Raw genomic sequence first — 25,601 nt, forward strand, 5'->3', positions numbered from 1 at the left:
ATCTCCCCTCCTCTTCACGTCTCCCTCTTTTTTCCCATCCTACCAAGCAAAACACTTCAAGTAGGAGTTCTTAACCTTGCTTCAGGGTCTGACCCTCATGAAGATCCTTGTAAAATTGTGTTCTGGGGAAAGTCACTGCTCTCTTAGATCCTCAAAGAATTCCATGCACTGTCCTCCCCACTCCCATCCTAAATATTAAGAACCAGTGATTTGAAGGACATCGTAGTTAATCTTACTTGGCAAAGTAAATAATTTCATGTTTGGTCAGAATATAGAGGCAGTAACTTCATTCGTTGACGGCTAATTTTCTGAGTCCACGAACCCTCCAACGTCCAAAGTGTAATAGGTGGCCTAATTTGTTTGAAGGGCAAAAAACACTTGAAAGTGGGCCTGGAGAAGAAATAAGAATGGAGGTACTCAGTGACCAATATGAGATTACCTGGAGATGGGTGGGGGAAAAAGACTGGATTACAGGCAGGACAGTGGCTGGACTGTTTCCCCTCACTTCGCCCTTTGGGCTTCTAGGCATTGGGAAGCTGGAAGGAGCTCAGAGACCTCGGATTCAATAAGTGAAACCCACTATGGCCGAGGATGCTCTCGCGGGTGTGGCGACGGCTTCCCGGAAGACGGCTGCTCCCAGTCGGCCTCGCGCGGAGCACCCTGGGAGCCATGGGTTGGAACTGGGGCGCTCGTGCCTTGGGCGCCCGGCAGCCGCAGCCCGCACGCGGGGCGGAGCAGTGTTGCGTCGGGTTTCGATGACACGAGGGCACGCCTCTCTGACGTCCGGGTGCCTTAAGCTTCGTTCCTCAGCCTTTCACCTTTTCGCGCTCGTTGGAAGTCCCGCCTCTTCCCTGGGCGTCACCACCCAGAGCACTCCGTGCACCCAAGCCACGCCTCTTACGAAAGCCAAGGCGGAGGTCCAGAATCCGGAAGGAAAACAATCCGGCAAGAACGAGCTAGCCGGGGCCTGCCGCTGGGAGGGTGTTGATCCGGCCAGGACCTGCTGGGGCGGGGAGACTGGAGTCGGCCTGCCTACTGCGTGGGGACGATGGCAACCGTGAACCCATGGAGGCCGACCGAACCGAGTGGCAGGAAGCTCAGGTGAGAAAAGCACTGCAGACAGCTGGCCTCCTCTAGGCGCGATCACTGCCTTTCACCCAGTCGGGGCTGTGTGGATTTGGGGCAGAACCAGACAGGGAAAAGAGGGACCAGACCTACAGGGCTGCTTCAAATTCAGAGGGTCTCTCAAATGAGGCCAGTGTCAAGATGCTTATGTTGGGTCCGAGCCCCGCGCCCCCTCCAAACTCAAGCCGCCAAGCTAGTTCCCACTTGGGCGCCCCGAACTGGTGCCCAGTTGGCTTCTGGAGAAGGCAGCAGTGTTGGGCTGTTTGAAGTAAAGTAAAGCACTCTACCCTCGGCTCTAGATTAGAAACCTGTTCTTACTTTTGATCAGCACTTACATCATGGGTTCTGCCTGATCCCCTTGTGACCTGAAATCCGAAATCAGATTTAAATAAGGGCCTTTCACGAAGTGATGTAGCTTGGTCCCATGCTTGCTTTTTAACAAGGAACAATGTTAATCATCATCTTAGTGCAGGTCACGATGCAAGTATTTGCTGCTAATCGTCCGACTTGAGAATTTGTGCGAGAAATCCGACTTTGGATCCCCATTCACTTAGAGCAGGTCCCTGGGGAAACAAGAAGCCTTGGAGTAAAAGGGCTGCTTTTCTTAATCCTCTGTTGGACAGCAGGGGGAGATCGTAAACTAACTAAGCACGGAATCTTTGGCTGAGTGCCTGAAAAGGTGTTTTTTTGTGTCGTTTTGTTGATATTCACAGGGAGGGGCAGGAAGTTGCTTTAAGTCCGCCAAGAATTTCAAGATGTGCTTTTTAGAACACGGACCTCTAAGAACAGGGTCTGGTGAAGAGATGTTTTGAGACATCCTGCCCTTTTCCTCTATGCCCTGTACTCTCCTCCATTTTAGATCTTTCCCTGCTACAGATCCTCCTCCTCACGGTGTACCTAGGACTCACCTGAGGCTTGATGGTTGTCCTTGGTCTCTGCAGGGTTTGTAGCCTTTCCCTGCCTGCTCCATACTCAGCAGTCTGTGGCCTCCTTAGAGTGTTGCTGTGACTATTCACTTGAAGAGATTGCCTAAGCCTCTGATGGGATCCAGTGTTAATGAGAGCTGCTGATCTAGTTCTGTTGCTTCCCTAGGGCACATATGAAGCTGAGATGAAGGATATTATCCAACTGATGACTTCTTCCCAAGATAGACTCTTGAGAGAGATGTTGAGAAATCTGTTATTTAGAATCTTCTCCTTAAGCTCTCTGAAATGTTTGGCAGAATTGGTTGTGTTTCAGGGATCTTCTAGGAAAGAGTGAGGAAGGAAATGTGATGTTATCTCTATTATTTTTTGAAATTCTCATCTTGTGCTGAATCCTCTCATGAGGTGAAAACCGAACCTCCAGAATCTTTCTGGTGGTCTTAGGAACCCTCAGGTTGAAGAATAGTGATTAAGAAGTTGCTGACTGAGCCATAGATAATTGCTGCGGTGTGAATGACTGGTGAAATTAATAAATTCCTGACTATCCACCTCTTCCCTCGCCCGACCCCAAAACCTTTGGGCCTACTTTGGCAGTTCTCCCCTAGTGTCAGCGGCACCAGTGCTGCCAGGGCCTGCATGGAGGAGCCAATCCAGGGTGGGACTTTCCTGCATCAGGGGACAAAGGTGAAGACAAAGGGCTTATAATTCAGCACCTCATCCCCACCACCACGCGCAGAAATTCATGTTTCCCATTATGATTGCAGTGGATTGTGGTGCAGCCATTAGCCATCCTAGACCTCTGTCCATTATCTGGACAAGGTCTTATCCTCCTTCCTCCATGATTTCACTTTGCATTCCTTCTACAGCATACATGTCGTGACATGGAATATAGCCTCTGAAGCACCCCCTCTAGACCTCAATGATCTGCTTCAGCTGAACAACCAGAACCTGAATCTGGACATGTATGTCATTGGGTAGGTGTCTGCAGGGCCCCTTCACCCACCCCTATATCTGAGATCAGGTAAGCCTGACCAGTCCCAAATGTTCCCATGGGGAACGGCCATAACTGTCCTCTCCTTACTCTGGAGTCTGAAGGCTAGGAGCTTTCAGCCTGCATCAGGGCCAGTCAGTGTCTCTCGTCCTGGGTCAGCAATGCAAAGGGTTGGTGATCAATAGCAAAGGGAAGGAGAGATCGTGGTCATGGGAACCCAAGGCTTGAAAGTCTGCTGAGGGCAGTACTAAATGTCTGTGGCAGAGGCAGTACCCTCCAGGCCAGGGGGAAAGCCTCTGACCTGGGTTGGGCAGTTTGCAGGAAATGAACTGTGGGATCATGAGCCTCCTTTCTGATACTGCCTTTGAAGACCCATGGAGCAGTTTCTTCATGGAAGTGCTTTCCCCTCTCAGCTTCATCAAGGTAACTTTCAAGTTCATGGACGATTGGAACATGTGTCTTACCTCTTGTCACTAATTCCCAGTCTTTCAGTCTCCCACTCAGGCTTATATGCTGTTTCTCATTAATGTCCTAAACCTCAGTTATACTTGCCTCCTGCCTACCTTGTGTCTTTCCAAGCTAGTTGGAGCCGAGCTGGGACCCTAGGGGTTCATTTACACCTAGATATTTTTTTGGGTTGGGAGAATTCCTCTGGGAGGGGCTGCAGGGTTTATTAACACCTCAGTACCTACCCCATCCCCAGCCAATCTCTCCTCACATGCCCTGCCTGAAATCTGAGTATAATAATAAAAATTAATACCATTGATCAAATTCTTACTTGGTTTTAAGCATTATAAATAAGCTTTTTGTATATATTATTTTAAAATCTTAACAAATCTCTTGAAATATGGATATTTTTTAGATAAAACAGATTCAGAGGTCACACAGGCTCTCTGGGATTTGAATATGGATCTTTCGAACTTCATAACCCATGGTCTTAACTACTATATTTTATTGCTATAGTGGTGAGCTTTAAGCCTGACAGGTATCCCAGGGCTAACCTTCTGGTATCAGAGGGTGTCCTCTGATCATGGGAGATAGGCACCTCACATTCTCAGGAGCCCAGAAAATAGTAGAGGGGAGATAAGTGTTGAGGAAAAGGGTCGTCAGTCTGAAGGGCTGTTATTCTTTGGGGAATATTTAGACCATTGGAGAATCCACAGGAATGCTCTAGATTTCTGATCTTCACCTTTCTGCCTTTCACACCTAAGGGATAAAACACAGTCCCATTCAAAGCTCCTAGTGCAGGGCTTCTTGAAAATACCAGAGTTCTCTTATCCTTTCTCTGGGTGACTGGATTTCTTCAGACTTAATTCTGTTACTCTAGTTTGCCTAAGGGTGCTGAGGCAAAAGCTGTGAGTCCTCCCAAGGAGGGCAGAGAGCCGGGAGGAGGGAATACAAGATTTGGTCTTGCTGCTGAGGCTAGTAAACGCCAGCCCCCAAGCCTTTGGCTCCCTCCGGATCAAACTGCAGCCTCTTCCTCTAGACATGGATAAAGCTAGATCCTGTAGGAGGGCAGAACTACTTTTCTTTTATGCCCCCCCGCCACACTCCCTTCCTTAGAGTGGAGCCCTCCTTGCACCTCAGCTAACTGGCAAGGGATTGGTAGGATGGCATTGAGCCAGGGAAATTAGCTCAGCTTGTGGCAGGCACATAATGCATTCTACCCATGCCGCCTCCCAGCCTAAAGGCCTGGCACACAAAGCAGATGCCCTCCTTCCTCCAGCCAAGAATCAAGGTGAAGGGGCGAGCCCTGCTTGCAGCCTGTTTCTTAGGCTGGAGTTTACCAGCTATAGGTTGAAAGGCCCAGGGCGATTCCCTGTGCTGGCTCCAGGGCTCCTAGCCCTTCCTTAGTCCCTCCTACTTCATTTCCTCTAACAAATCTCCTACAGATCTCCTGCTTTTCACCCCACAGCCCTACCCTTTCTCCCAATCTGAAGTTTTCCTGCTCCATCTCTACCCTTTTCCCCCTGCCCCCACTTCCCTGCTCCCTCACAAAGTGGCCCGAACCTGCTCCTGCTCCGTGGGTTAGAAATAAACTTGAAACTCTTCCTGAATCTTTATCCGTTCCCTGGGAGTCAGTCCCTTAGAGTCCAGCCCTTCCCCCACTTTCATTATCAGTTGTGCATGTGAAGAAGAGAGGCCAAGACTGGGGGTGGAGGGTGGGGTTGTGGACACAGTTGTAGTAACTACTGCCCAACCCTCGGTTCTCACGCCTCCTTCACTCAGTCCTGGGTTTGGGGTTCCCCCTGCTTTGACTCCACCACTGTGCCAGAGCTCCTGGCCGGCGGGATCAAGTTTCATAATTCCTGGAAGGCCCCAGTACACGCTCCCCACCCGGGGATTTCCTCCTTGGCCTCTGCACCTCACGCTCCGGAAACAGCTACTCAAGTGGTAGATGCAGACAACCTGAGGCTGAGATAAAGGGTCCCCACTGGTTATGGTCCATTCTCATGCCCACCCTACCTCCAGGACTGCAGACAGCAGAGGTTTTGACAGTCCCAGTCCTTCGATGCTGTTATCCAGGTAGTCCTACTGTTCCTTGGTCTCCTTCAGCCTGAGTCCTTCATCTGTAGAGCAGGAACAGTGGTTCCTTATAGTGCTGGTGTAAAGATTAAATGTAATTTGAAGCACTTCAGGAGATGTTAGCTATTCTCCCCAATCTGTGAATGCATCCCAATCTACTCACTCTCATCCCCTCTGCATTGCCTCTGTGGGCATCCAGCTGCTCACCATTTATAGTCATTTTGGGGGAGCATTTTCTTAATTTTTTTCACTGAGCTATAATGTATGCAGAAGTTAAGTGTAAAATCTGATGGATTATTATATGTGCATACATCCATGTTACCACCATCTAGTCAAGAGTCAGAATACTTCCAGCACCCGAGAAGGTTCTCATTTTCCTTCTCTGCATTTACATTTAAGAATCCTTAAACCAAAAAATAATAATAACTGCAGGTTTATATTTACAGCATCTACGAGATAGATTCTTATTCTGTTGATGAGGAAATAGGCTGAGAGACATGCCCAGTATCAAATACTAAAAACCCGAATCAGAATTTGAACCCAGATCTGGCTGACTTCAAAGTCAGTACCCTTAGCCACTATCCTGTATGGCTGCATTCCTCTTTGAGGCCCTGGCCCACAGGGGTGGTGGCCCCAAAGTAGCCAGAGAACCTCAGGAGGGCATCAGTGAGGGGGTACCTAGGCATGCATGGGGTTAGGACAAGAGTCCATGCCCTCCTGATGGCAGGGTGCCTTGGCAGCCTTTTCTTCTCTTTCCTTCACCCTCAGGCCCAGGAACAGAAACTGAAATTTGCTCAGCTCCTAGAATGCATCATTTGGCAGCTGAGACTTGAACTGAACTACCAGAGACCCTGGGGCAGGGCATTTGTGTGGCACAGGGCCTGGCAGGGACACACTTGGCCCATGCAGGGAAATGAATGACCATTGCCCTCCTGTGTCCTGCAGGTCTCCTCTGTCCGCATGCAGGGGCTCCTTTTACTGGTTTTTGCCAAGCATCAGCATTTGCCCTTTATCCAGATCATCTCTACTAAATCCATCCCCACTGGCCTCTACGGGTACTGGGTAAGGACTGAGGTTATCTGAGCCATGAGCTGGGAGACCTATCACTGGATTGGGAAGGGCTGGCGGCTTTAGATCTGGGCAAGGGGAAAAGGGAATGAGATGAATCTTGGCATTCTGGCCAGGCTAGTGCCCTGTATACCTGCTCCCCTGCCTCAGGCACTGCTGAGCACCCTGAAACCTCAGGCTGAGTGAGCTGGGCTCTGTGGATGGAGAGGTCACTCTGGGAAGCTGAGTGTCTGGCCCTGGGAGATCTTGTGGGAGGTCAGACCATCTCCTCTCAGGCCTACGATGGGAAAAGAGAGGTGTGTCCCACCCAGAGCATCTTCCTACCCTTCTGCCCACCTGTCCTACCAGGGGAACAAAGGGGGTGTCAACATCTGCCTGAAGCTTTACGGCTATTATGTCAGCATCATCAACTGCCACCTGCCCCCCCACATGGCCAACAATGACCAGCGGCTGGAGCACTTCGACCAGATCCTGGAGATGCAGAATGTTGGGAGACATGATATCCCCAACATCCTGGACCATGAGTGAGCATGTGGTTGCAAACTGTCACCCCTGGCCTCATCCCTGATACCCCATCTGCTCTCTTATCCAGCTTTGCCTGCTTGGAGACCCCTTTCCCTTCCCCTTCCCTGGCTCCTCTGCACTGCCTAGAAGCCCTGGACACTTCTGAACATCTCAGTTTAAAAACTCCATGGTTCCTGAGGTCACCCAAAGGGCTGGTTCTCAGCCTTGCCTGATGGCCAGTTGAGGGAGAGGGAGGGCTAGAGCCTGCTCCACATTTACCACTTGCTCCTGGTCTTCACCTGGTCCTTTCCCAGCATCTGGCTTCTCACGTACAGCCCCTGGAGTAAGCAAGCCTGAGCCACTTGTTGCTTCTCCTTTCTCTGGACTCATCACAAACCTCAGGTTGCCTTCCTTTTTTTCTGAAGCCTCATTCTCTGGTTTGGAGACATGAACTTTCGAATCGAAGACTTTGGGTTGCACTTTGTTCGGGAGTCCATAAAAAATCGGTGCTACGCTGACCTGTGGCAGAAAGATCAGGTACCAATGAGAGGGGAGGGGAGGGTCCAGAGAGGCGATCTGAGCCCATGGTAGAGGTCCAACATGAAATGTGTGGAGCATTGCTCAGGTTCCCCAGCTCCTCTTCTACTTTCCTGGTCCTTCGAAGCCCCTGTTCTTGAGTAGGGAGGAATCTAAAAGGGCTTCACACAGTGGGGTGGGGCAACCAGCCCTGTCTGGGCCTGGTCTTCATCTGGAGGAACGAGGGTACAGCTGCTGGGCGTGCATTAGCAAAGAAGGGCTTTGGCTTGCTGTTCACCAACCTTATATACCTGTCGTCTTTCCCATCCCCAGGCTTACTTGCCTCCTAGGGGATGAAATATCACCTATTTGGGGGACCTTGGTTACCCCAGCCTTTCCTCTGACACATGTCTTCTAGTGACTCCTAGAGGAATGGAATTCAAAGCCTCGTCCCTATAGTCCAAGGACTGGGAAATGGCAGGCAGCTGCCTCCCCTGGGACTATGGGGTAATGTTTGCAAAAGGATTCAGCTGCTCTCCTGGGGTGGGTAGGAATGGGTGCTGAGGCTGCCACTGGGCTGCAAGGAAATGAAGTGGCATTGCTTGATTCTTGCCCTACCATGATGGCATGTGCCAATCCCTTAAATAGAGTGTGGTGTTGTGCCATGGGGTCAGGACCATTGGGAGGTTGGGACTGTGACTTTTTCTACAGCTCAACATTGCCAAGAGACAAGACCCACTGCTCCGGGAGTTCCAGGAAGGCCCCCTGCACTTCCCGCCCACCTACAAGTTTGATAAGAACTCCGACAACTATGACACTAGGTGAGGGGGCTCCACCAAGAGATGAACAGTTTGCCATAGATCTGGAATTAGTCTGTGAGGAGGAAATGAGGGGCCAGGAGGCCTTGGAAGTCAGATCGTGTGGGCCCTAGTGGCAGGGGAGATGCCTCATAATAGAAGTGTTAGGGAGGCAGAAATAGATCCAGCCATCACCTCTCAGGAGCGGCCCCTCCCACCCCCTCATGAGGCACTGACTGTGAGAGCTGTCCCAGATTGTCTTCAAAAAGAGCGGGAGGGGGAACCGGTGCTGACAAGGATGGGGGTTGGGCAGCAGGGCAGGTAGGGCCAGAGGGGAAATGGAGGTAGCTGTTTCCTGATTTAGGAGGAGCTGCATTTCAGCATTCTTGGAACCCCTTCCCCTACTCCCCAGGGCTTGCTGATCCTCCCCAGATTGGGAGCTTGGCTCAGCCAGTTACTGGTGTTAAGTATCCCTGCTCCAGCTGTGAGTGGGTCAGGTACTATTTAGGAAGGTGAAGAAATAGTTGTCAGTGGAGAATTTTAATAGGGAACAATAGAGAAACAGTGCATCTAGTAGTTAGAAGCGCAGCTCTGCATCAACTGCATGACCTTGGACAAGGTATTTAAGCCTCAAATTTTGTCATCTATAAAATGGTGATAATAGTATCAACCTTGTGGGTTGAGAATTGAATGAGACCTTGCATATATATAGCCCAATTTCTGGCACCCAGTAAGCACTGTGATAACTGCTATTATTATTTTTAGATTCAGGTCTTTGGCTGGTAGTTTCACTGAAAACCTTTCTAAGAAACTGAGAAGGGGCCAGGTAACCACCAAAACCTTAGGCTTAGAGAGAGAGGCAAAAGCAGTTCTGGCAAGAGGTCCCTGGCCCAACTTAGGGAAAGGATCCTCATCTCTGAAGGAAAAGAAGAGCTTGTTATGGAGCTTTTTGTTTCACCTGAAGCAGCTCCTTCATTTATTATTATTCTCCTATCAGGATTGTCTTATGAGGGAAATAGGAGGTCCTCCAGGGCAGTCCAGGCCTCTGGGATTTAGTGGGTGAAAAGGTATCTCCACAGCCAGGCCAAGGTGAGAGGTAGAACTGGTGGCCCAGTGCTGGCAGTGGTAAGGCAGAACCACAGTGTCCCCGCCAAGGAATGAGTTGAAGGTGAGCCATTTCAGGAGTGTGGAGCAAGACAATAGGGTCATGGCTAGGGTAACACATACAAGAAGAGGCTATGAACACTGGAAACAGGGTCCAGCCTGGGCAACAGCAGGCTGGAAAGGAGGTAAGAGGGCAGGCTCTAGCTGGCCCAGGTCCACAGCTAGAGAGACTGCCAGTCTCCCCAGCCAACCATTGGAAATTAGAGTCACAGAAATTGTAAGGCCTTGGTGGGACAAACTGGGGCCTTGGGGGCTGGGACCCTCCACCAATTGACTTTAAAACCTCACTTGCCAGCAAGAAGAGAGCCGCTAACAGCAGGAAGAGAGCTGCTGACAGACCATATAGCCAGGTGTCTCTTTGCCACCACCCCCAAGGTATGATAGGGAAACCACTAGGAGACTGGAAGTGTTTGCAAACAGCTGGATCTAAGCTGCAGTTGGCAGGGACTGAGATTGGGTAGAGAAGCTCAGAAATGTTAAAGGACTTTCTCAAGTGGTTCAGCTAGTGATGATGGAGCCAGGACTCAGACCTGATTCTCTGGACTGGAGTCTGTGGTTCATGAGGCTTTCCTCTAGCCCATAGTACCTCCGAATTCACAGCTAGTTTTGCCAGCAGCAGCAAAAAGGGCAGGATCAGAACAGCAAAGACTTGCTATGAAGGAGGCAGATACTTATTTCCACACAATAGATAAAATCCACATTGTGGGTGACCACTTTTTATTGCCAGGCATTGTGCAAAGGGCTTTGCCTGCATCACTTCACTTAATTAGCATCATATCCTCCTTAGGTAGACAGTGTTGTTACTAACTTTTTACCAAAAAAAAACCTGAGTCTTGGAATATCTAAGGCAGTATCAGAGTAAGTGATCAAGCAGAATTCGAACTCGAGTCTATGTGACTACGAACCCATGCACTACCCCTTGCTTAGATCCCAGGAGACGAAGGAAGGTCTGTACAGGAACAGGGGACAGTACAGGGGAACATCATAACTGAAATATCACTCATTGGGTCCAGGGGTCAGAGGCAGCTGGGAGTTCCTGCAGTGGCTGGGACCTGAGCCCTACATAGGTAGCAGAAACATTCCTGTCTAATCAGACTGGTATTCATTCTTGAAAACCAGTTCAGACATCATCTCTATTAAAAAGCCCTCCCTGACCTACCCTTCCATCTCACTGAGAATTCTCTCCTGCCCTTATGCTGCCACAAGCCTTGTACACACTAGGCTTTCAATGTTGCTTTTAAGACACAGTGTGCCTTTCTGGCTGTACTGTGAATGCCTGGAGCAAAGACTGGATCTGATTTTTGACCATTCCCGGGAGGTAACATAGTACCAGGCATATGTTTTCATTGGGAGCATGAGAGGACAAAAGGAAAAGCTGTGGTATTTAAGGAGCAGCCATTCTAGTAGAGGGACCCACCCACAGCAAGAGATCCAAGTAAACACTGTCATGTTCAGGATTTGGCCAATAGAAGGTTCCAGAACTCTGTGGAAGTGCCGAAGGCAGTTGAAGTGAATGGTAAGGAGGCAGGCAGCTGAAGCCAGGAAGAGTCCATCAGAGTTGTCAGGGAGATGGCAGAGTTTGGCAGAAAAGGCAGGCATTCGATCAGTCAACACTGACAAGAGGTACCTTGAGTGGAGCCTGACCCAGCCATACAAAGTGACTATGCAGAGCATGGGACACAGCTTTGCTCAGGCACAACAGTGTCTCTGAGCCAAGATGTAATGAGAACTGAGGTCAGCTCCATTACAGGGGAGGTGAAAGGGCTGAGGGCAGGAAATCCTGTTAAAGTCAGGGATTGCAATGGGGTTTCATTACATGAACCCAATCAGCCTCTCTGCTAGGCAATGAGCAGAGGATATTATGGTCAGTCTAGTCAAGACTCATGTCCAGAGTTCAATGAGACACTTAGAAGCCATCTAGGTGCTCTCAGACCCAGAAATGGAACACATCACTACTTTTGAGTCAGTAAATTGGCTCAGTTTTCTAGGCTCTTAAAGCAAGAGAATCTTGCAGAACTACTTGGTTTTAATTTTGCAAAAGTAAGGACGTACTAATCTCCAGAAATAATTCTTGTATTCAGGCATGACCATTCAACCAAAAAACATTAGTGAGTCCTGTTCTGTTTAACACACACTGTAAGACAGTTCTGGCTGCAGGGAATCGGCCACAATGAGGCAAGCTGGAGGAGACAGTGTAGTGCAGTGGAAGGAGCAGGGACTTCATAGTCGGCAGACCTGGGCAAGTGTCTGGCTTCCACCTGGACCAGATGACCTCTCTCGACTTCAGTGTCCTGTAGGAGAAAAATGTGACCTGTAACATTCTTCCAGTGTCAGAAGAATTAGAACAGTCTGTGAGACACCTGTCACAGTGCCTAATGCCTAGAAGGACCCCATGTTTAGCTATATTATTGTTAGGAATGGAGAACTGGGGGAATATATGTAATATTTAATTTGTACACACATTTATTTTGCTTATTTGTTTTGTTCATCAAACAAGCTCCTTGAGGATCTTGTCAGTTTCATTTATTGGATTCTCAGCTGGCCTAGAGTATAATAATGGCTCAGTAAATCTCATTGAAAGACTTAGTACTACAGGTGCCCAGTGAAGAGCCTGGACTAGGCCATGGAAAGGGAGGGAAGGGAGACAGGCTAAGAGGTACTGAGGAGGAACGAGAGACAGGCTGTGGTCAGGACTTGGGGAAGATGCTGATGTGACAGCAAGTCTGGGCTCTTAACTATAAAAGGGGATTTGGGGAGGGGGACTGCTATAAAAGGAGGAATGATACATTCCGGTGGTTTATTACCAAGTTTTAGGCATTGCTAGGCACTGAATGTCCAAGGTTGGTTCAGAGATTCAGTGTCTGTAGTGTGTGGGATGGAAATAACCACATTCCAATGTCCTCTGAACACTCCTCAGAAGAGTGAACAGCTGAAACAAGCCAAAGAGGCCCAAGCAAATGTGGTTTAGCCAGTTACTGTAACTTCTTGACCACTCCCTTGATATACTTTACTGGATTTAATCCCCACAATGAGTCTTTGAAGTAAGTACTGTTATCACCACATCTTACAGTTGAAGAGACTGAACCGGGGAGTGATGATGTCACTTGCCTAAGGGCACATAGTCTTTTTATTTATTTTTTTAACTATATTGGTTTATTATAAAAAGATATAACTCAAGAATAGGCAGGTAGAAGAGATGCATAAGGCATGGTATGGGGCTCTTAATTAACCACATGGCGCTTAAATAACAGGGCAAACCTTCCCCAGCTGGTCTCTGACTCTAGCATCAGAGTTCACCACTGAGACGCCATTCAGCCTCTATTGCTAGAAAACTGCATACTGTTGAAGTGACAGCAGTATGTCAGAAATATTTATTTAAAATAGTAATTGAATAAAGCAGAAGACAAAAATAGCATTGCAAACTGATTATAAGCATATGAAGCTGTATAAGCTTAGAAGGGCATTTTTGAGGAGAGAGATCAAGCTTGGGTTTTTTTAGTTTGGGTTCACAAGCAGTTGTCGAGTAGCTACTATGTGCCAGGCTCTGTAATAATGCTGAGGATACACTGGAGTCTCCAAGAGCCAGTCCTTGCCTTCCAGTTTCACACACTAATTAATATGCTGATGGGAAACAAAACTACAATATATCGTAATTGTAAAAGTACTGATGTAAATGCTTTGTAGGGAGGAAGAGCTCAGGGACAGCTTTATGACAAAGATAGTATTGAAATTGGGACCCTCTGGGTGAAGAAGGATGTCCCAGCCAGCAAAAACTTCCGAAGTAAAGTTCCTGAGGCTTGAGAGAGTCACCAGGGTTGGGTGGGATTGGGCAGTGATGAGAGATAAGGACAGGGGCATCAGATTCCTGAGCACCTTGAACCATACTTGGGGACTTGAGTTTTATTCTGGAGGCAATGAAGACTTCTTAAAGGTTTTAAAGTAGGGAATCACCTGACCAGGCTTTACTACTCTGTGGGTTCATTCAAAACCAAGGGAGAGGAACCTAGAAACAGCAACTGTTCCCCCACCCCATTCTCAGACTCAGGATCTCCACATGGAGGGAGGAGCCTGGGTGCCTAGTCCATCTTAGAGAATGCCCAGTAGCTGCTTGCACAGGGCTAGATTAGGAGCCAGAGACTTACCTCTCTTGAGGCAACTACAGTTACCTAGGAGAAGAAAGCACTCTTGTCTCTAAGATTGCAGGTCCTCTCACGCTCCTAAGGGAAGCTGGTAATGAACAAGTGGGAGGGCGCTCAGTTGACTCAAGAACAAAGAATTATAATAGGCAGTGCCTACAGAGAGCTTATTTTGTACCAGTCATTATGGTAAACATTTTTCTGTGCTTTATCTCATTTAATCATCTCAGGAACCCTATAAGGTAACTATTGTTATTATCTCCGTTTTACAGATGAGGAAGCTGAGGCCTAAGAAGGATTGGCCAGGTGATTTAGAGCACATGCTCTGTGGTCATGCTGCCTGGCCTTGAATCCTGGCTCCACCACTCAGACAGTAGCTGTATGACTTTGGGAAAGTTACTTCCCATCTAAGACTCAACCTCCCCACCTGTAAAGGGTGAAATAAACAGAACTGATCGCAGGCATGTAGTGAGCATTCCCTAAATGCTTCCCTTTCCTTTCCTAAGGTCACACCTTTGGTAAGGGAGGCACCAAATTCCAGCTCAGGGTCTGTCTAACTCCAAAATCCAAAGCTCTACTTCTTTGATCTGTTGCTTTTGTTCAAGAAATAGGAAAAGCTTTGAAATGGGATGTTTCTGAGTCACAATTTCATTCATAAAAATGTACTGTACTAAAGGCCTTTGGCTGAATCTGACAAAGACCAGCATACTTTTGATTCTGTTGGGCACCCTCCTGCTTGCTGACATGCTGTGTTCCAGCTCTGGCCCAGTAGGGCTCATGGCTGCTGATAAACCCTGGTATTAGGGGCTCCAGCAAGCTCATGGGGGTACCTACAGCTCTCCTGCCAACTCTTTCTTCTCTCCCCATTCTTCCTCTCTGTCAGTGAGAAGAAACGCAAGCCTGCATGGACTGACCGCATCCTGTGGAGGTTGAAGCGGCAGCCCCATGCTGGCTCCTACACCCCCGAGCTGCCAGTCCCCGACTTCTCCCTGTCTCTGAGGAGCTACATCAGCCACATGATGTACACCATCAGTGACCATAAGCCTGTCTCTGGCACCTTTGACTTGGAGGTGAACTTCTGGGCTGCCTGGCATTTGGCAGAGGAGCAGCTGTGCTGGGCCACATCCCCAAACACTCCAGCCCTGGATTCTAATGTCAGTAGGTTCCCCAGGGAATAGCTGTAGGAGGACATGATTGCCTTTCCTCCTAGGTCAGGTATCCCAGCTCTTCTTAGGAGCTGTTGATAGCTCTGTCAAAAGTGTGTTCAAACCTTTTGTGAATAGGTTTCCATTTCCTCTTGGTCTGTCTCTTGGGGCTGAGTTCCATTATGCTTATTACCTACTATGTGATATAAGACTTCCTTTTATTTGTCCTGAACCACTCTGGATCAGGTTGCAAAGGGAGCTCCCTCCCTGCCATCTAACAACCAAGGCAGTATTAATTCTCAGGTTGCTGGCTGCCCTCAGCCTTCACCTTTTTATACTGGTTTGTCTGTCTATATCATTTGTTCCCTCCACATGCCTATAGCTGTTCTCACCAGAGGCACCCTCCCCCTGCAAAACTGAATTTGGGCCTTTGGGTCAGGAACCTCGGAGACCTGAGAGCAACTACCTGGCTTATTTCTTAAACCTGTCAGCAACTGCCTCCCTTAATTTCCCCCACTCTTGCCCCTCAGTACTGGGCTCTCTGATTGGTTACTCACCCGGCCCTCAGCCACATCCTCCCTGGCAGGGCCGGCCACCCCTGACAAGCCTTTGGCCCTTTCTCTTTCCAGCTGGCCAGCCAAAATCTGCTTTCTCCAGGAAGCCTAGTGGTATTCTGCCCACTGCTCTAGTGCCCCTCCTTCCCTCTCTGACCCTGACTTGTTGAAATGGCACAGTAAGGAAATTCATCTCAGAAAAGGGAATGATGCTATGGATTTTCAACCCCCTTCCCATCCCTGTGTGTAGCTAAAGCCGGTGGTATTTATCCCAATGATCACCCTGATGCATGAGGGCCTGTGGACCACGGAGAACGACATTCTGATCAGCTACTCCTCCACCCCAGACTTCCTCAGCAGCTCCTGGGACTGGATTGGACTGTACAAGGTGATGTGATTGGTTAGGAAGGGAGTCCATCAGCTATACCCTTCAGGTTTATTCATCCTGAGGGCTCATGGAATCTAGGCACAGAGACTGAAGAATTTACCTTCATTTACCCCAGGGGTCCTTGCCCACCTAGGGGCTGGCAGTGAAGGGGAGGGGGCATACAGTATGATGGCCAGACCTAGGAATGAGACCATCATCTTAGGACTTGCTGTAGGTCCTGTGTCCTCCTAGACCACTGACTGCCAAATCCCCCCCTCACACAGGTGGGGCTTCGCCACATTAATGACTACGTGTCCTATGTCTGGGTCGGGGACAACCAGGTCTCCTCCAGTGACGGGCTGAACCAGGTATCTTCCCCACTTCCTGAGATAGGTATTCCACATCCCCAGCAGGTGGGCTTGCTTGAGTGCTCCTCTGTCTTCTGGGACAAACAGCTGGATAACTTGTTGCTGGAAGCTGGGTGGGACCCAGGGCCATGGAGCTAACCCCATTTCTGTCCATCCTCCCCGCCAGGTATATATCAGCGTCAACAATATCCCTGAGACTGAGGATCAATTTCTACTCTGTTATTATAGTAACAGTCTACAATCTGTGGTGGGGATAAGCAATCCCTTCAAGGTAAGGGATGCTAGTGGGTAAAGGGAAAGGTACACAGAGGACTTGAGCTTGAGCGCCTTATCTGTTCCCTGAGGCTACAGGCCTAGGAGCCACATCAGTTGGGGAATGGGAGTAATGAACAGTGCAGAGGAAAACCTACTCTTGCCCCTTCCACTCACTGCCTATTTTATCCCTGCAGATCCAGCCTCGCGCCATCTTGCAGGACGACCCACTGGGTGAAGCCCAACCACGGATCTGAGCCGGGATTAGAGGGAATCCAGGGCGGAGGCCAGAGCTGACAGCCAGCTCTGCTTACCACTGCCAGGAGTAGTAGGGGCCCGGCCCAGCCCCCTGATGAGGCAGCAAGTATCCTTCACCTCTAAGGGGGAGCTCTAGCCACACTCCTGTGCTCTCCCCAGTCCAGATCTCTGGAACTGGCCACTTAAATACAGGTTTTTATTGCTGAGATGTTAGTGAAACCAGCTAGTTTGTCAACAGTGAAGACCCGGGGACAGTACACCAGATGTGGGAAGGACCCTCCAGCCTGCATCTCATTTCTTGATTTTCCCCACGCACATTTCCAGTCCTGCCCAAGCAGGCCTGCCAGGCACATGCCCCACCTGGCCCAGGTCTACATTCCTGTCACATCATTCTGGGCCTCAGGCTGCCTGGGAGGGGGAGATGCTCACATTTGTACAGGCTCCATCAACTGGTTGGCACAAACAGCACTGGGTTCCAGGATCTTGACATCTGTCCTCCAGAGGGATGGGCAGAGTGTCTGGGATCCTTGCTTTGAGCAGAGCAGTATGACTAAGTGGACAGGATGGAGGGGCCCCACTACCCAGGCTCTTATGTACGAGTCGTGGGCAGGTTGTTGGGTATCTTTCTGCCTGCACCCCTTTCCCCTCATGGGATCTGACCCAGGAAGTTCCAGGGCCTAAGCAGAGAACTGGACCCAGGTTCACTTCTGTTGGTGGATCAGGCACCATGCCCCCAACCTACTCTCTTGCAAAAGATTGGCAGGTGGTAGAGGAGCTATGCCACAGACTTCCAGGATGGTCTTTGCCCAGTCAATTTCATCTGCCCCTACCCTTGCCTATAGTCACTGACCAGAAACCTGCCCTCTCTCTAGACCACTCTGGGACCTAGAAGTGGAGGCGCTCAGAGGAGAGCTGTAATCAAAACGTTTTGGAGAAATCTGGTCCTGGGGGTCTTCAGAGAGCATTCTCCAGGTGCTGTGTGGACATGGCTGTCTCGACTCTCACTACTTTCCTCAAGCTGCTGGTGACTCAGTGGCCCTTCTCCCAGGAAAAGACACCTCAGGGAGCCTGCTCTATGACTGTCATGCCAATCCTACAACCTGAGACTGATAAACACTCTAATTGCTCTATGTTCCATACTCCATCCTCAGAAGCCATATGTACCATCAAACTGTCCCCCTGGCTTCTGGTGGGCCATGGCTGTCTGTGTTCTGTCTGTTATATTGGGGGATAATTAGAAACATGGCTTTTACACTTGTGTGTGACTCCTTCATGATGATGGTGGGAAGGGGCACCTGGTAGACTCTAGACAAGGCCTTTGTAGATCCAGACTAGACTCTCTGAGTGGCAGATGTTATCCTCATGGGAATTGGATGAGGGTCTGGGATGGTGGTCCCCTTGATCCCTGGCCCTCTTGAGGCTTGCTACCTATGCTATTGGTCCCCTAATTTACTCTGCTCTCATTGGCTTATCCCTCAGCCACCAATCCCTCACACCTTAGTCTTGAGCCTTGGTCCTGGGTTAAGCTATCCAAAAATGTCACCATCTTTTCTCCCTGCCTCAGATCCCCCTACCCCGAAGTTCCCATGGTAACCTCTATCCCTGACTTCAATACACACATCTGAGGAACCTTGAACCCTTGTACTTGCCCACTTCATTCCTTCTCACATGCAACCATCATTGATGCTGCCACATAGCACCCTTCATTTGACAAGACAAGGAAACCACAGCTCAGAAGTGATGTGATCCTTTTGAAGTTACACATGCAGCTGTGGTATCATGTAGCACCAGAAATAGGAATTCAGTCCACCTGGGTTTGATTGAGATTTCCATCTCTATCCACATAGGAGTCTCAGTTGTCTGTGAAATACAAATAACATACCTATTCACAAGATTATTGTGAGAGAACAATTGTAAAAAAACAAAACAAAACAAAGCAACACTACCTGTAACCTCCTGATTAACGTAGCCCTGGGGTTGGATCGCAGAGCTCCTGACTCCAGGGGTCCCCTGTTTCTCCTGGTGTGGACCATGTTTGTCTTCCACATGCCCACCTCTCCCTTTCTCCCTTAAGTCTTCAAGCACCCCTACCCCTTCCTCCTGTTGTAGGGCCCCTCCTAGCCTGGCAGGGGTGAGTCCAGCAGTGATTGAGAGGCGGGAAGGGGAAAGGGAAGGGGGAGTGCTTTCCCTCCTCTTGGCCGCAGTCAGGATATGGCCGCTCTGGGCCCAGCCCTGACCCTCTGGGTGGAAACAGGAAATATGTGAGACTTGGTGTGCGCTGGGTCTCAGTGCCTGGCTCCACGACTGATAAGGGCCATTGTGTGGCTGCCGGGGATGAGCCTGCCCTGGATAGATGTGTTTCCCGAGGAAGGAAGGAAGCTTTGCTGGTCTTTCCTGGGCGGGGGAAACTGTGAGGAGGGAAGGGAAGGGTGCCTGGAGGAAGGTGCCTGCGTAAGGGGCTGTCAAGTCCGGCGCAGGCCACTGGACTCTACCCGTCCCATGCCAGCATTTGCCTCTGGAAAGGTCACTTTCCCCCATCTACTTCCCCCTTCTCACTTCCTATAAGGAATGGCTGGAGACCCAAAGGCTCAGGCCAGGGAAGTGTCAGCTGTGATTTAACAATAAAGCTAGAAAAACAAGAACATTCAGGATGGGGAGGAGGGGTGGAGCACCTGAGGGTGCTAATGGAAATGTAAGGAGCAAACAGCACTAAGGCTGCCCGCAGAAGGAACCCAGGGACCAACTTCCCAAGCGGTTGAAGCTCAAGAGGAGGGTGAAACGGGGGGCTCCTCAAAATGCCCTCACACCTCTCTAATCAACCCCATTTTTCCAACATGTCCAGCCCCCAGCAGCCCAAGTCCAAACTCAAGGGGCTCACCTGGTGCGGTAGGAGGCAGGCAAGCTGGGGGAGTGGGTGGGGCATGCAGGAGGGGTAGTGCCTACTGATGGATTCCCTTGGCTTAGAGCAGGATATGCGTTCTGGTTTGGAGAGTGGTCTCTGTGTTCTCCAGCTGACACTAGTGAGTAGGCAAGGGGAGAAGCCCAGCCATGGAACTGCTGGGGAGGAAGGCCTCCTACCCTTTGTCCTGGAGCCTAAAGTCCCCCATGGGTGACTGCATCAGCTGCTCTGGTTACCTGGGACAACAGGCATTTCCTCCATCCCTCAGCCCCTCCTCTTCCTGCCCCAACCCACTGGGCTAAGAGGCCTCCCAATCAGACCTGGGCTGCTCCAGCTGTGTCCTGAGGCGCTGGACCAGGCACATCCCCTGGGGCTGGAGTTGAAGTTGAATCAAGTGACCATCCCAGTGTGAGACCAGATCCTGGCTCCAGGAGCAGCCAAAGCCTGTGGGCTGGCAGGCAGGATTCTGCTCAGAGGCCTCAGTGCTCAGCACGCTGGCTGTCCGCAGGCAGAATGGCACTACAAGTGGAGCTGATCCCCACGGGGGAGATCATCCGCGTGGTTCATCCCCACAGGCCCTGCAAACTTGTAAGCTGGGATGCCCTGGGCTGGGAGGAAGGGTGGCAGTGTCTCCCCAGGGCCCAGCAGCCCTCTCTCAAGCAAACCCCTCTGGAAAGAAGTGAGCAGTAGGGACAGGTTCTGATCTTTGGTGCAACAGGAATAGACTGGACAAGAAGGGTAAATGGAAGGAAGGGGTATGGTTTTAAGTGCACCACTAGGACCATCTAGGAGTAGTGTTTGTCAAAGTGGGGATCGGGGTTTGAACCCCTTCCCTTCCTGCTCCCTGATCCTCAGAAGACTGGGCTGTGAACTGGGCATAACAACACCTAGGTGACAGGACTGCTCTGAGGTCAAAGGACGAGTACATGTAAAGCTCCAGGCGCATAGTACAGGCTCAGTTAATGCCTCCGCATTCCCAAAGAACTGGGACTGGCCAACTCAGAGCAGTAGCGTGAGCTGGACAGAGGGTAAAAGGAGAGAAACAGTCACAAATGGGGAAGAGTCAACCTGGCCCGGTATGAAGGAGAGGGTCGGGTTTGCTCTGGGGATGCAAAGGGGCCCTAGGACGGGGAGGGAGAACCCATCATGCGCACCCACCCAGTACAGCAGCGAGTGGGCCGGGTCTTCGCTGGAGGAGGGTGCCTGTGTGTGTGTCTGTGTTGGGGGGCGGCGGGGGGAGGGGGAGAGAAAGAAAATGACTGTGACGCGCCTCGTCCCGGGAGCTGGTTGAGGAGTGTGCGGCACTAAGTCTCCGCAGACGCCGGCAGGGGCCAGGGCCAGGGCCGCCCGGCACCGGGCGTGGGGCGGGGCGGGAGGGCGCGCGCGCACGCCCGGGTCTGGGCCCTGCCCGGGATGACGACAGGCAGCTGCCCGGCCCCGGGCGGGCCCTGGGCGGGGAGAGCGTGCCGGGGCCGCGGACTCCGGAGCCGGCCACACCGCCCAGGCTGGCCCCCGCCCGCGCACACAAAGAGCAGAGCTGGTGGGTACGCTGGGCGCAGGGCGGGCAGCAGCCGCGTGGCCCCGAGAGGCCTTCGCAGGCGGGCGGGATGTGGGAAAAGGTAGGCTGCCAGACGCCGAGCCAGGCCCAGAGCTACCGTGCGGGAGGCGGGGGTCGCCAGGGATCTCTGGGATGGAGGGTCAGCTTGGGCCGACCCGTGCAGGGGTCCCAGAATCCGGTGGCGCCAGGGCTGGACCTGGAGGCGACTTAGATTACTTGCGGTTAACGTGAAGGCGGAGAGGAGAGCCTAGGGTCGCCGGACCCAGGAACCCAGAGCGCCCTTTGGCCCGTCTCTTCCTCTGGGTTCCGGAGAAGCCTCCCGAGCCCCGCCCCTTCCCGCCGCCCTCCCCACCCCCGCCCGGCCCAGCAGCGCCACGGGTCCCTGAGCGCCTGAGCGCGTGTGTGGCGGATGGGGGGCTTCGAGATGAATGACTGGCTGGCCCACGGCGTTTAGTCAACTCCCGGCACGCTCTAGCCTCCTTCTCTCACTGCTGGCTCTGTGATTCATTCATTCACATAGGCGTCCCTGACCAGTTATTGAGCCCCCACTGTGCGGGGGTGAATGTATGTCCCAGATAGGAGCAGTCTCCTGGGAGAGACTGGCCAGGAAACCAGCGATTAGAGAGTAATGAGAGGGCTGTGTGTTGGGGGTAGTCAGGAAGGGGTTCTGGAGGAGGTGATACCTGAGCTGAGTCTTCAAGGATTGTAGGGGAGTCAGTAGGGGAGGGGAAGCATGCACAGGGCCAAGGAAGCTGCAGCTGCAAAGGCAAGAAGCTTAGAGAGCCCCCTGGGGCTGGTGGCAGGGGCTGAAGTAGCTTATCCTGGCTGTGTGTGGTGGTGAGGGAGGCATGGGGAGAGAAGGGATTGGAGAGGGCCACCCCTGTGGTCACACAGGAACATAGCAGCAGTAGGTTAAACTGAGGACAGAGGGGGCCACTGGAGTCTATGTGTAAGGGCCTGGCAAGAAGGAGTGGGTGTGAAGTACAGGCCTGGCACAAGGACCATGCCCTATAAACTTTCACTCTATTAACATGAGATGTTAATTGATCTGATTTCAATTGTAAATACCATAGGCTGCTCTGGGAAAATGGATTAAAGGCAGGGAGGCCAGTTTGTAGGCTGCTGCCTGGTCCAGGAACAGAGCAGTGATGGTGGAGCACAGGTTTTCGCAAGTGGTGACTCTTTTGTGTGAGGCATGAAGGGAGGAGAGCAGGCCTTTTGATGCCAGGTGATGACTAGCTGGAGGTGCCTTCCTCCTCTCTACATACAGGATATAGAACAATGAGAGTAGGTTAGGGGACAAGGTACTCTGTTTACTTCTGCTGGACCCCCAGGCAAAGGTGTCTGGCAGGCCAAAGGCCCACGGTTGTGGAGCTAGAGAGGATAGCCCTTGACTACAGCTCTGTGAGCAATTAGGTAATGCCCCTAAGTCACCACTATTTCTCCTCATTCCCCCTCACAATTCCCTTGAGTTTGGAACAGTCCTTGGTGAGGCAGCCTGGGCCCAGACCTAAGATGTTGGATGAATATAAATTTGCACCTGTTCTGTTCCCAGAACTGCACTGCAGGTGAGATAGCCTATGGTTCTTTGCGCCGCGCCAGCGATCTGGGGGTCCTTAGAACACCATTTCCAGATTCACATGGCTCTGTGCTGGGGGAACATTTGAGATTGTCCATTGTCCTCCCCATTCCTCCTGAGATCAAACTTGGGGGCACCTGGTCCACAGTAGGTAAATGGCACTGGATGACCCAGATCTTCTGGGACTGCCCCATCACCACCTCTATTGGAAACATCTCCCCAAGTGGGAAGAGACCCAGAGGCAGCCTTAGGAAATAAGTCCTAGGTCACTCAGGGGCCATGGCTACACCGCAGCCTTCAGCCAGCCCCTAGGTCCAGGGCCATGCTGGTGGCCCAAAGACCATGACTTACACTCCAGAACTGCTACTCCTAAGGCCTATCTGTCAATAGTCACACAATACTGACAGGGTTGTGTACTGAGCACTGCAGTCACGGGGTCACTGAGAAAGGTCACAGCTGTTAACCCTTACAAGAAAAGCTTGGAAATCCGCCAGCCCTCGGCTATCCATGCTCCCTCAGAGTACTGAGCGCTAGAATTCCCGATTCCATTCCCACCCCTCCTTTTACTAGTCCTAAGTCTTAAGTCAGTCACCTGTCCAGGCCGTTTCCCCGTCCGTATAACGGGAGTAACAATACAGACTTCTGGCTTGACTGCGGACATTGAAGGGCGTACCGTAAGACAGCGCTCAGAACGCAGAAAGCGTCTGGCGCTGCAGCCTTCGTCGCGGTGTCTCTCACCCTCGGTTCTCCGCCTCCCTACCCCCTCTCCCCGGCTAGCGCTTCCTTCCAGGGAGGCGGGGCGGGCCGGTGGGGGCTGCTGGGGGCTGGGGCTGGCCCTCAGGCATGCCAGGCTGCGGAGACGCCCCCTCCTTCCGCCGCCGGGCGGTGGCTGCGGGGGCGCCAGCGAGCATCCAGGGAATGCGGCGATGCCGCTCGCGGTGCCGGAGCGGAGGGAGGCGGGTGGCCGGCCGGACCCCTCCGCACGCGGATTCCCCTCATTCCAGCCGCCTGACGGAGCAGTGGGTTGGGAGGGCACTGCGGCCACGAGGCTCCTCCCGCTCTCAGGCTCCTCCCGCTCTCTGGCTCCTCCCCTGGGGTCCCAGATCCCTGTCCCCGCTTACCGCACGAAGCTGCCCTCCTCTTGGGGCTCGCTCGACCCCCCTTCCTCTAGTTTTCAAAGGCGCTCCCCACCCTGAGTGTGCTGGAGGCTAAGTCCCCCGCTGCCGCTCCCTCTGGAATTTAAACACGGGGACCCGGCGGAGAGAGTCCCCTCCTGCAGTGAGCCCGCCTCTACCGGTGGCATTTCAACCAACTCGCTCTGCGCTCCCACCCATCTCCCAGCTGCACGAGGTAGCACCCAGTCCCCTTGTCCCCTCCAGAGGGCTCCACCTCCCAGCTGGCGCCCGCCCCGCGGGTCCCCCAGGTCGCGGCTTCGGCCGGGCTGTTGTTCTTGAGGTAATGAGCCTTCCCCACGAGGCTGCAGCCCGCACCTGCCTCAGCCTCCTCCGGGAGCCCGGGTCCGAGGGTGGGGCACGCTGGGGCTTTGGGTCCTGTCTCTACCTTCTTTTCCCTAGGACAAGTCAGCGCCCCCCGTATTGCGCCTCAGGTTCCTTATCTGTCAGGTGGGGGTCAGGTGAAGCTCCTGAGAGCTCTTTGTAACTGGCATACACGCCCGAGCGTTTTCCCCACTAGATAAAAAGTCAGGCCCTCTTAGTAGGTCTGTCCCAAGCACGTGTTTAATGAATGTCCGGCCAAAAGAGGGAAGTGGTGTTTACTAAGGGTCTGGGAGGTGCTTTAGCGCTGTATCTTACTTAGCCTTCTCTACAACCCTTTTAGACAGATATTAGCTTCATTTTAAGGATGAAGAAGAGGATCCGAGGAGTTAAGTGACTTGCTCGGGGTCATACAGTAAGAAGTAACCCAGCCTTTTGCAAGCACTAGCTATCACCCCCCTACCAGCGGTGGGATCTAAGCTAGAGTTCGCCCCTCAGGCTGACGCTTCACCAGAGCCCAGCGCGATTGGGGCTGCTGGGCGCTGGTTTGGGAGAGGGAGGGTATCCTGAGCAGGAAGTATGGAGGGATCCAGAGGGACAAGAGAGGGAGGCCCCCTCCAGAGGAGGAGGAGCGATGAGGAGATCCTGGGCCACAGAAGCCCTAGTTTGGGTATCCAGGATAGCGGAGAAGGGTACTGTCCCGAAATGCTTAAAGTCGGACGCGGGTTTCCCAGATAGGAAACTGAGACCTCCATAGGGGTCAGGCACACACTACTTTTGGCAAAGGCGCCCTGTGGCTGTCCCTGTCCCTGGGGTGCGCGCTCTGTGCTGACGCGGGACCCTAAAAAGGTTTTCTTGGGGCTTAAAGACACAGGGCGCCTCTCCTCTCTGCCCCACCCAGAGAGGGTATGGGGTGGACACAGTCCCGCACCCAGGCTCCGCCCGCCCCGGCGCGCCTGCCGTATTTGGACATTAAGTTCTATTTTTAACTTTGCCGAGACTCGAGGTTGGGGGGAGGGGAGGGAAATCCTGCTTCCTCCGCGACCCACCAGTCTCAGCCTCGCACCGCGCCTGGCCTAGTACATAGTGTAGACACAAGCCCGGAAGTGAGTTCTGGGTCGGTGTAGACGCGGCGGCCCCGCGGGTTCCGGGCCCCACCCTGGAACCAAAGACGTCCCTCTTGGAAAACCTGACTCAGGCGGAGCCCCTTCCTGGCGGGGAGCCCCGCTGTCAGCCCCGCCCCGAGATCACCCATAGTTCCTACCCCATCCCCCAACTGGAGGGGGACCCCGGAGTCCGAGCCCCGAGGGAGGCGGGCGCCGCAGGCGAGTCCCGCGCTTGGGAGGCTCTCGCAGGGGGCGGTGCGGGGGGCGGGCCG

At 52.1% G+C, this 25,601-nt stretch overlaps 2 protein-coding genes and 1 long non-coding RNA gene across 7 annotated transcripts in view; 2 read left to right on the forward strand and 1 right to left on the reverse strand.

Annotated features, from left to right (window-relative positions):
• Positions 1–526: 526 nt before the first annotated feature.
• On the forward strand, positions 527–17,952 carry INPP5K (inositol polyphosphate-5-phosphatase K). 5 transcript variants are annotated; one of them, XM_023530515.1, is made up of 12 exons: positions 530–1,101; positions 2,915–3,022; positions 3,354–3,462; positions 6,511–6,627; positions 6,982–7,157; positions 7,563–7,674; positions 8,365–8,474; positions 14,634–14,904; positions 15,700–15,837; positions 16,101–16,184; positions 16,351–16,455; positions 16,634–17,952. In XM_023530515.1, the coding sequence occupies exons 1-12, from the start codon at positions 1,049–1,051 to the stop codon at positions 16,691–16,693; spliced, it is 1,443 nt and encodes a 480-aa protein (XP_023386283.1). In that variant the 5' UTR covers positions 530–1,048; the 3' UTR covers positions 16,694–17,952. The 5 variants fall into 5 exon arrangements, with proteins under 5 accessions (XP_023386284.1, XP_023386283.1, XP_023386285.1 ...); XM_011359884.2 differs by having other exon boundaries at positions 533–1,101; positions 14,634–14,820; XM_023530516.1 differs by lacking the exon at positions 16,101–16,184 and having other exon boundaries at positions 527–1,101.
• MYO1C (myosin IC) overlaps positions 7,193–25,601 on the forward strand; it is a 33,809-nt gene continuing 15,400 nt past the window's right edge. The window contains exon 1 of the mRNA XM_023530370.1: positions 7,193–7,211. The gene's annotated coding sequence lies outside the window, so the exon portion shown is untranslated. The remainder of the gene's footprint in view (positions 7,212–25,601) is intronic.
• On the reverse strand, positions 11,626–17,254 carry LOC111739409. Its single transcript, XR_002780244.1, has 3 exons — positions 17,124–17,254; positions 13,757–13,841; positions 11,626–11,905 (listed from the first exon to the last, which is right to left on the reverse strand). It is a non-coding gene; the product is annotated as an uncharacterized LOC111739409 (long non-coding RNA).

Source organism: Pteropus vampyrus, unplaced genomic scaffold, assembly GCF_000151845.1.
Source record: "Pteropus vampyrus isolate Shadow unplaced genomic scaffold, Pvam_2.0 Scaffold50, whole genome shotgun sequence".
Taxonomy (NCBI): Eukaryota; Metazoa; Chordata; class Mammalia; order Chiroptera; family Pteropodidae; genus Pteropus; species Pteropus vampyrus.

What these genes read in the sequence shown, in the direction of transcription:
- INPP5K (XM_023530515.1), top strand. Translation starts at nt 1,049, where the DNA reads ATGGCAACCGTGAACCCATGGAGGCCGACCGAACCGAGTGGCAGGAAG. An exon ending in CTCCAGCCCTGGATTCTAAT is followed by an intron (nt 14,905 to 15,699) that starts GTCAGTAGGTTC and finishes CCCTGTGTGTAG; the next exon opens with CTAAAGCCGGTGGTATTTAT. An exon ending in ACTGGATTGGACTGTACAAG is followed by an intron (nt 15,838 to 16,100) that starts GTGATGTGATTG and finishes CCCCTCACACAG; the next exon opens with GTGGGGCTTCGCCACATTAA.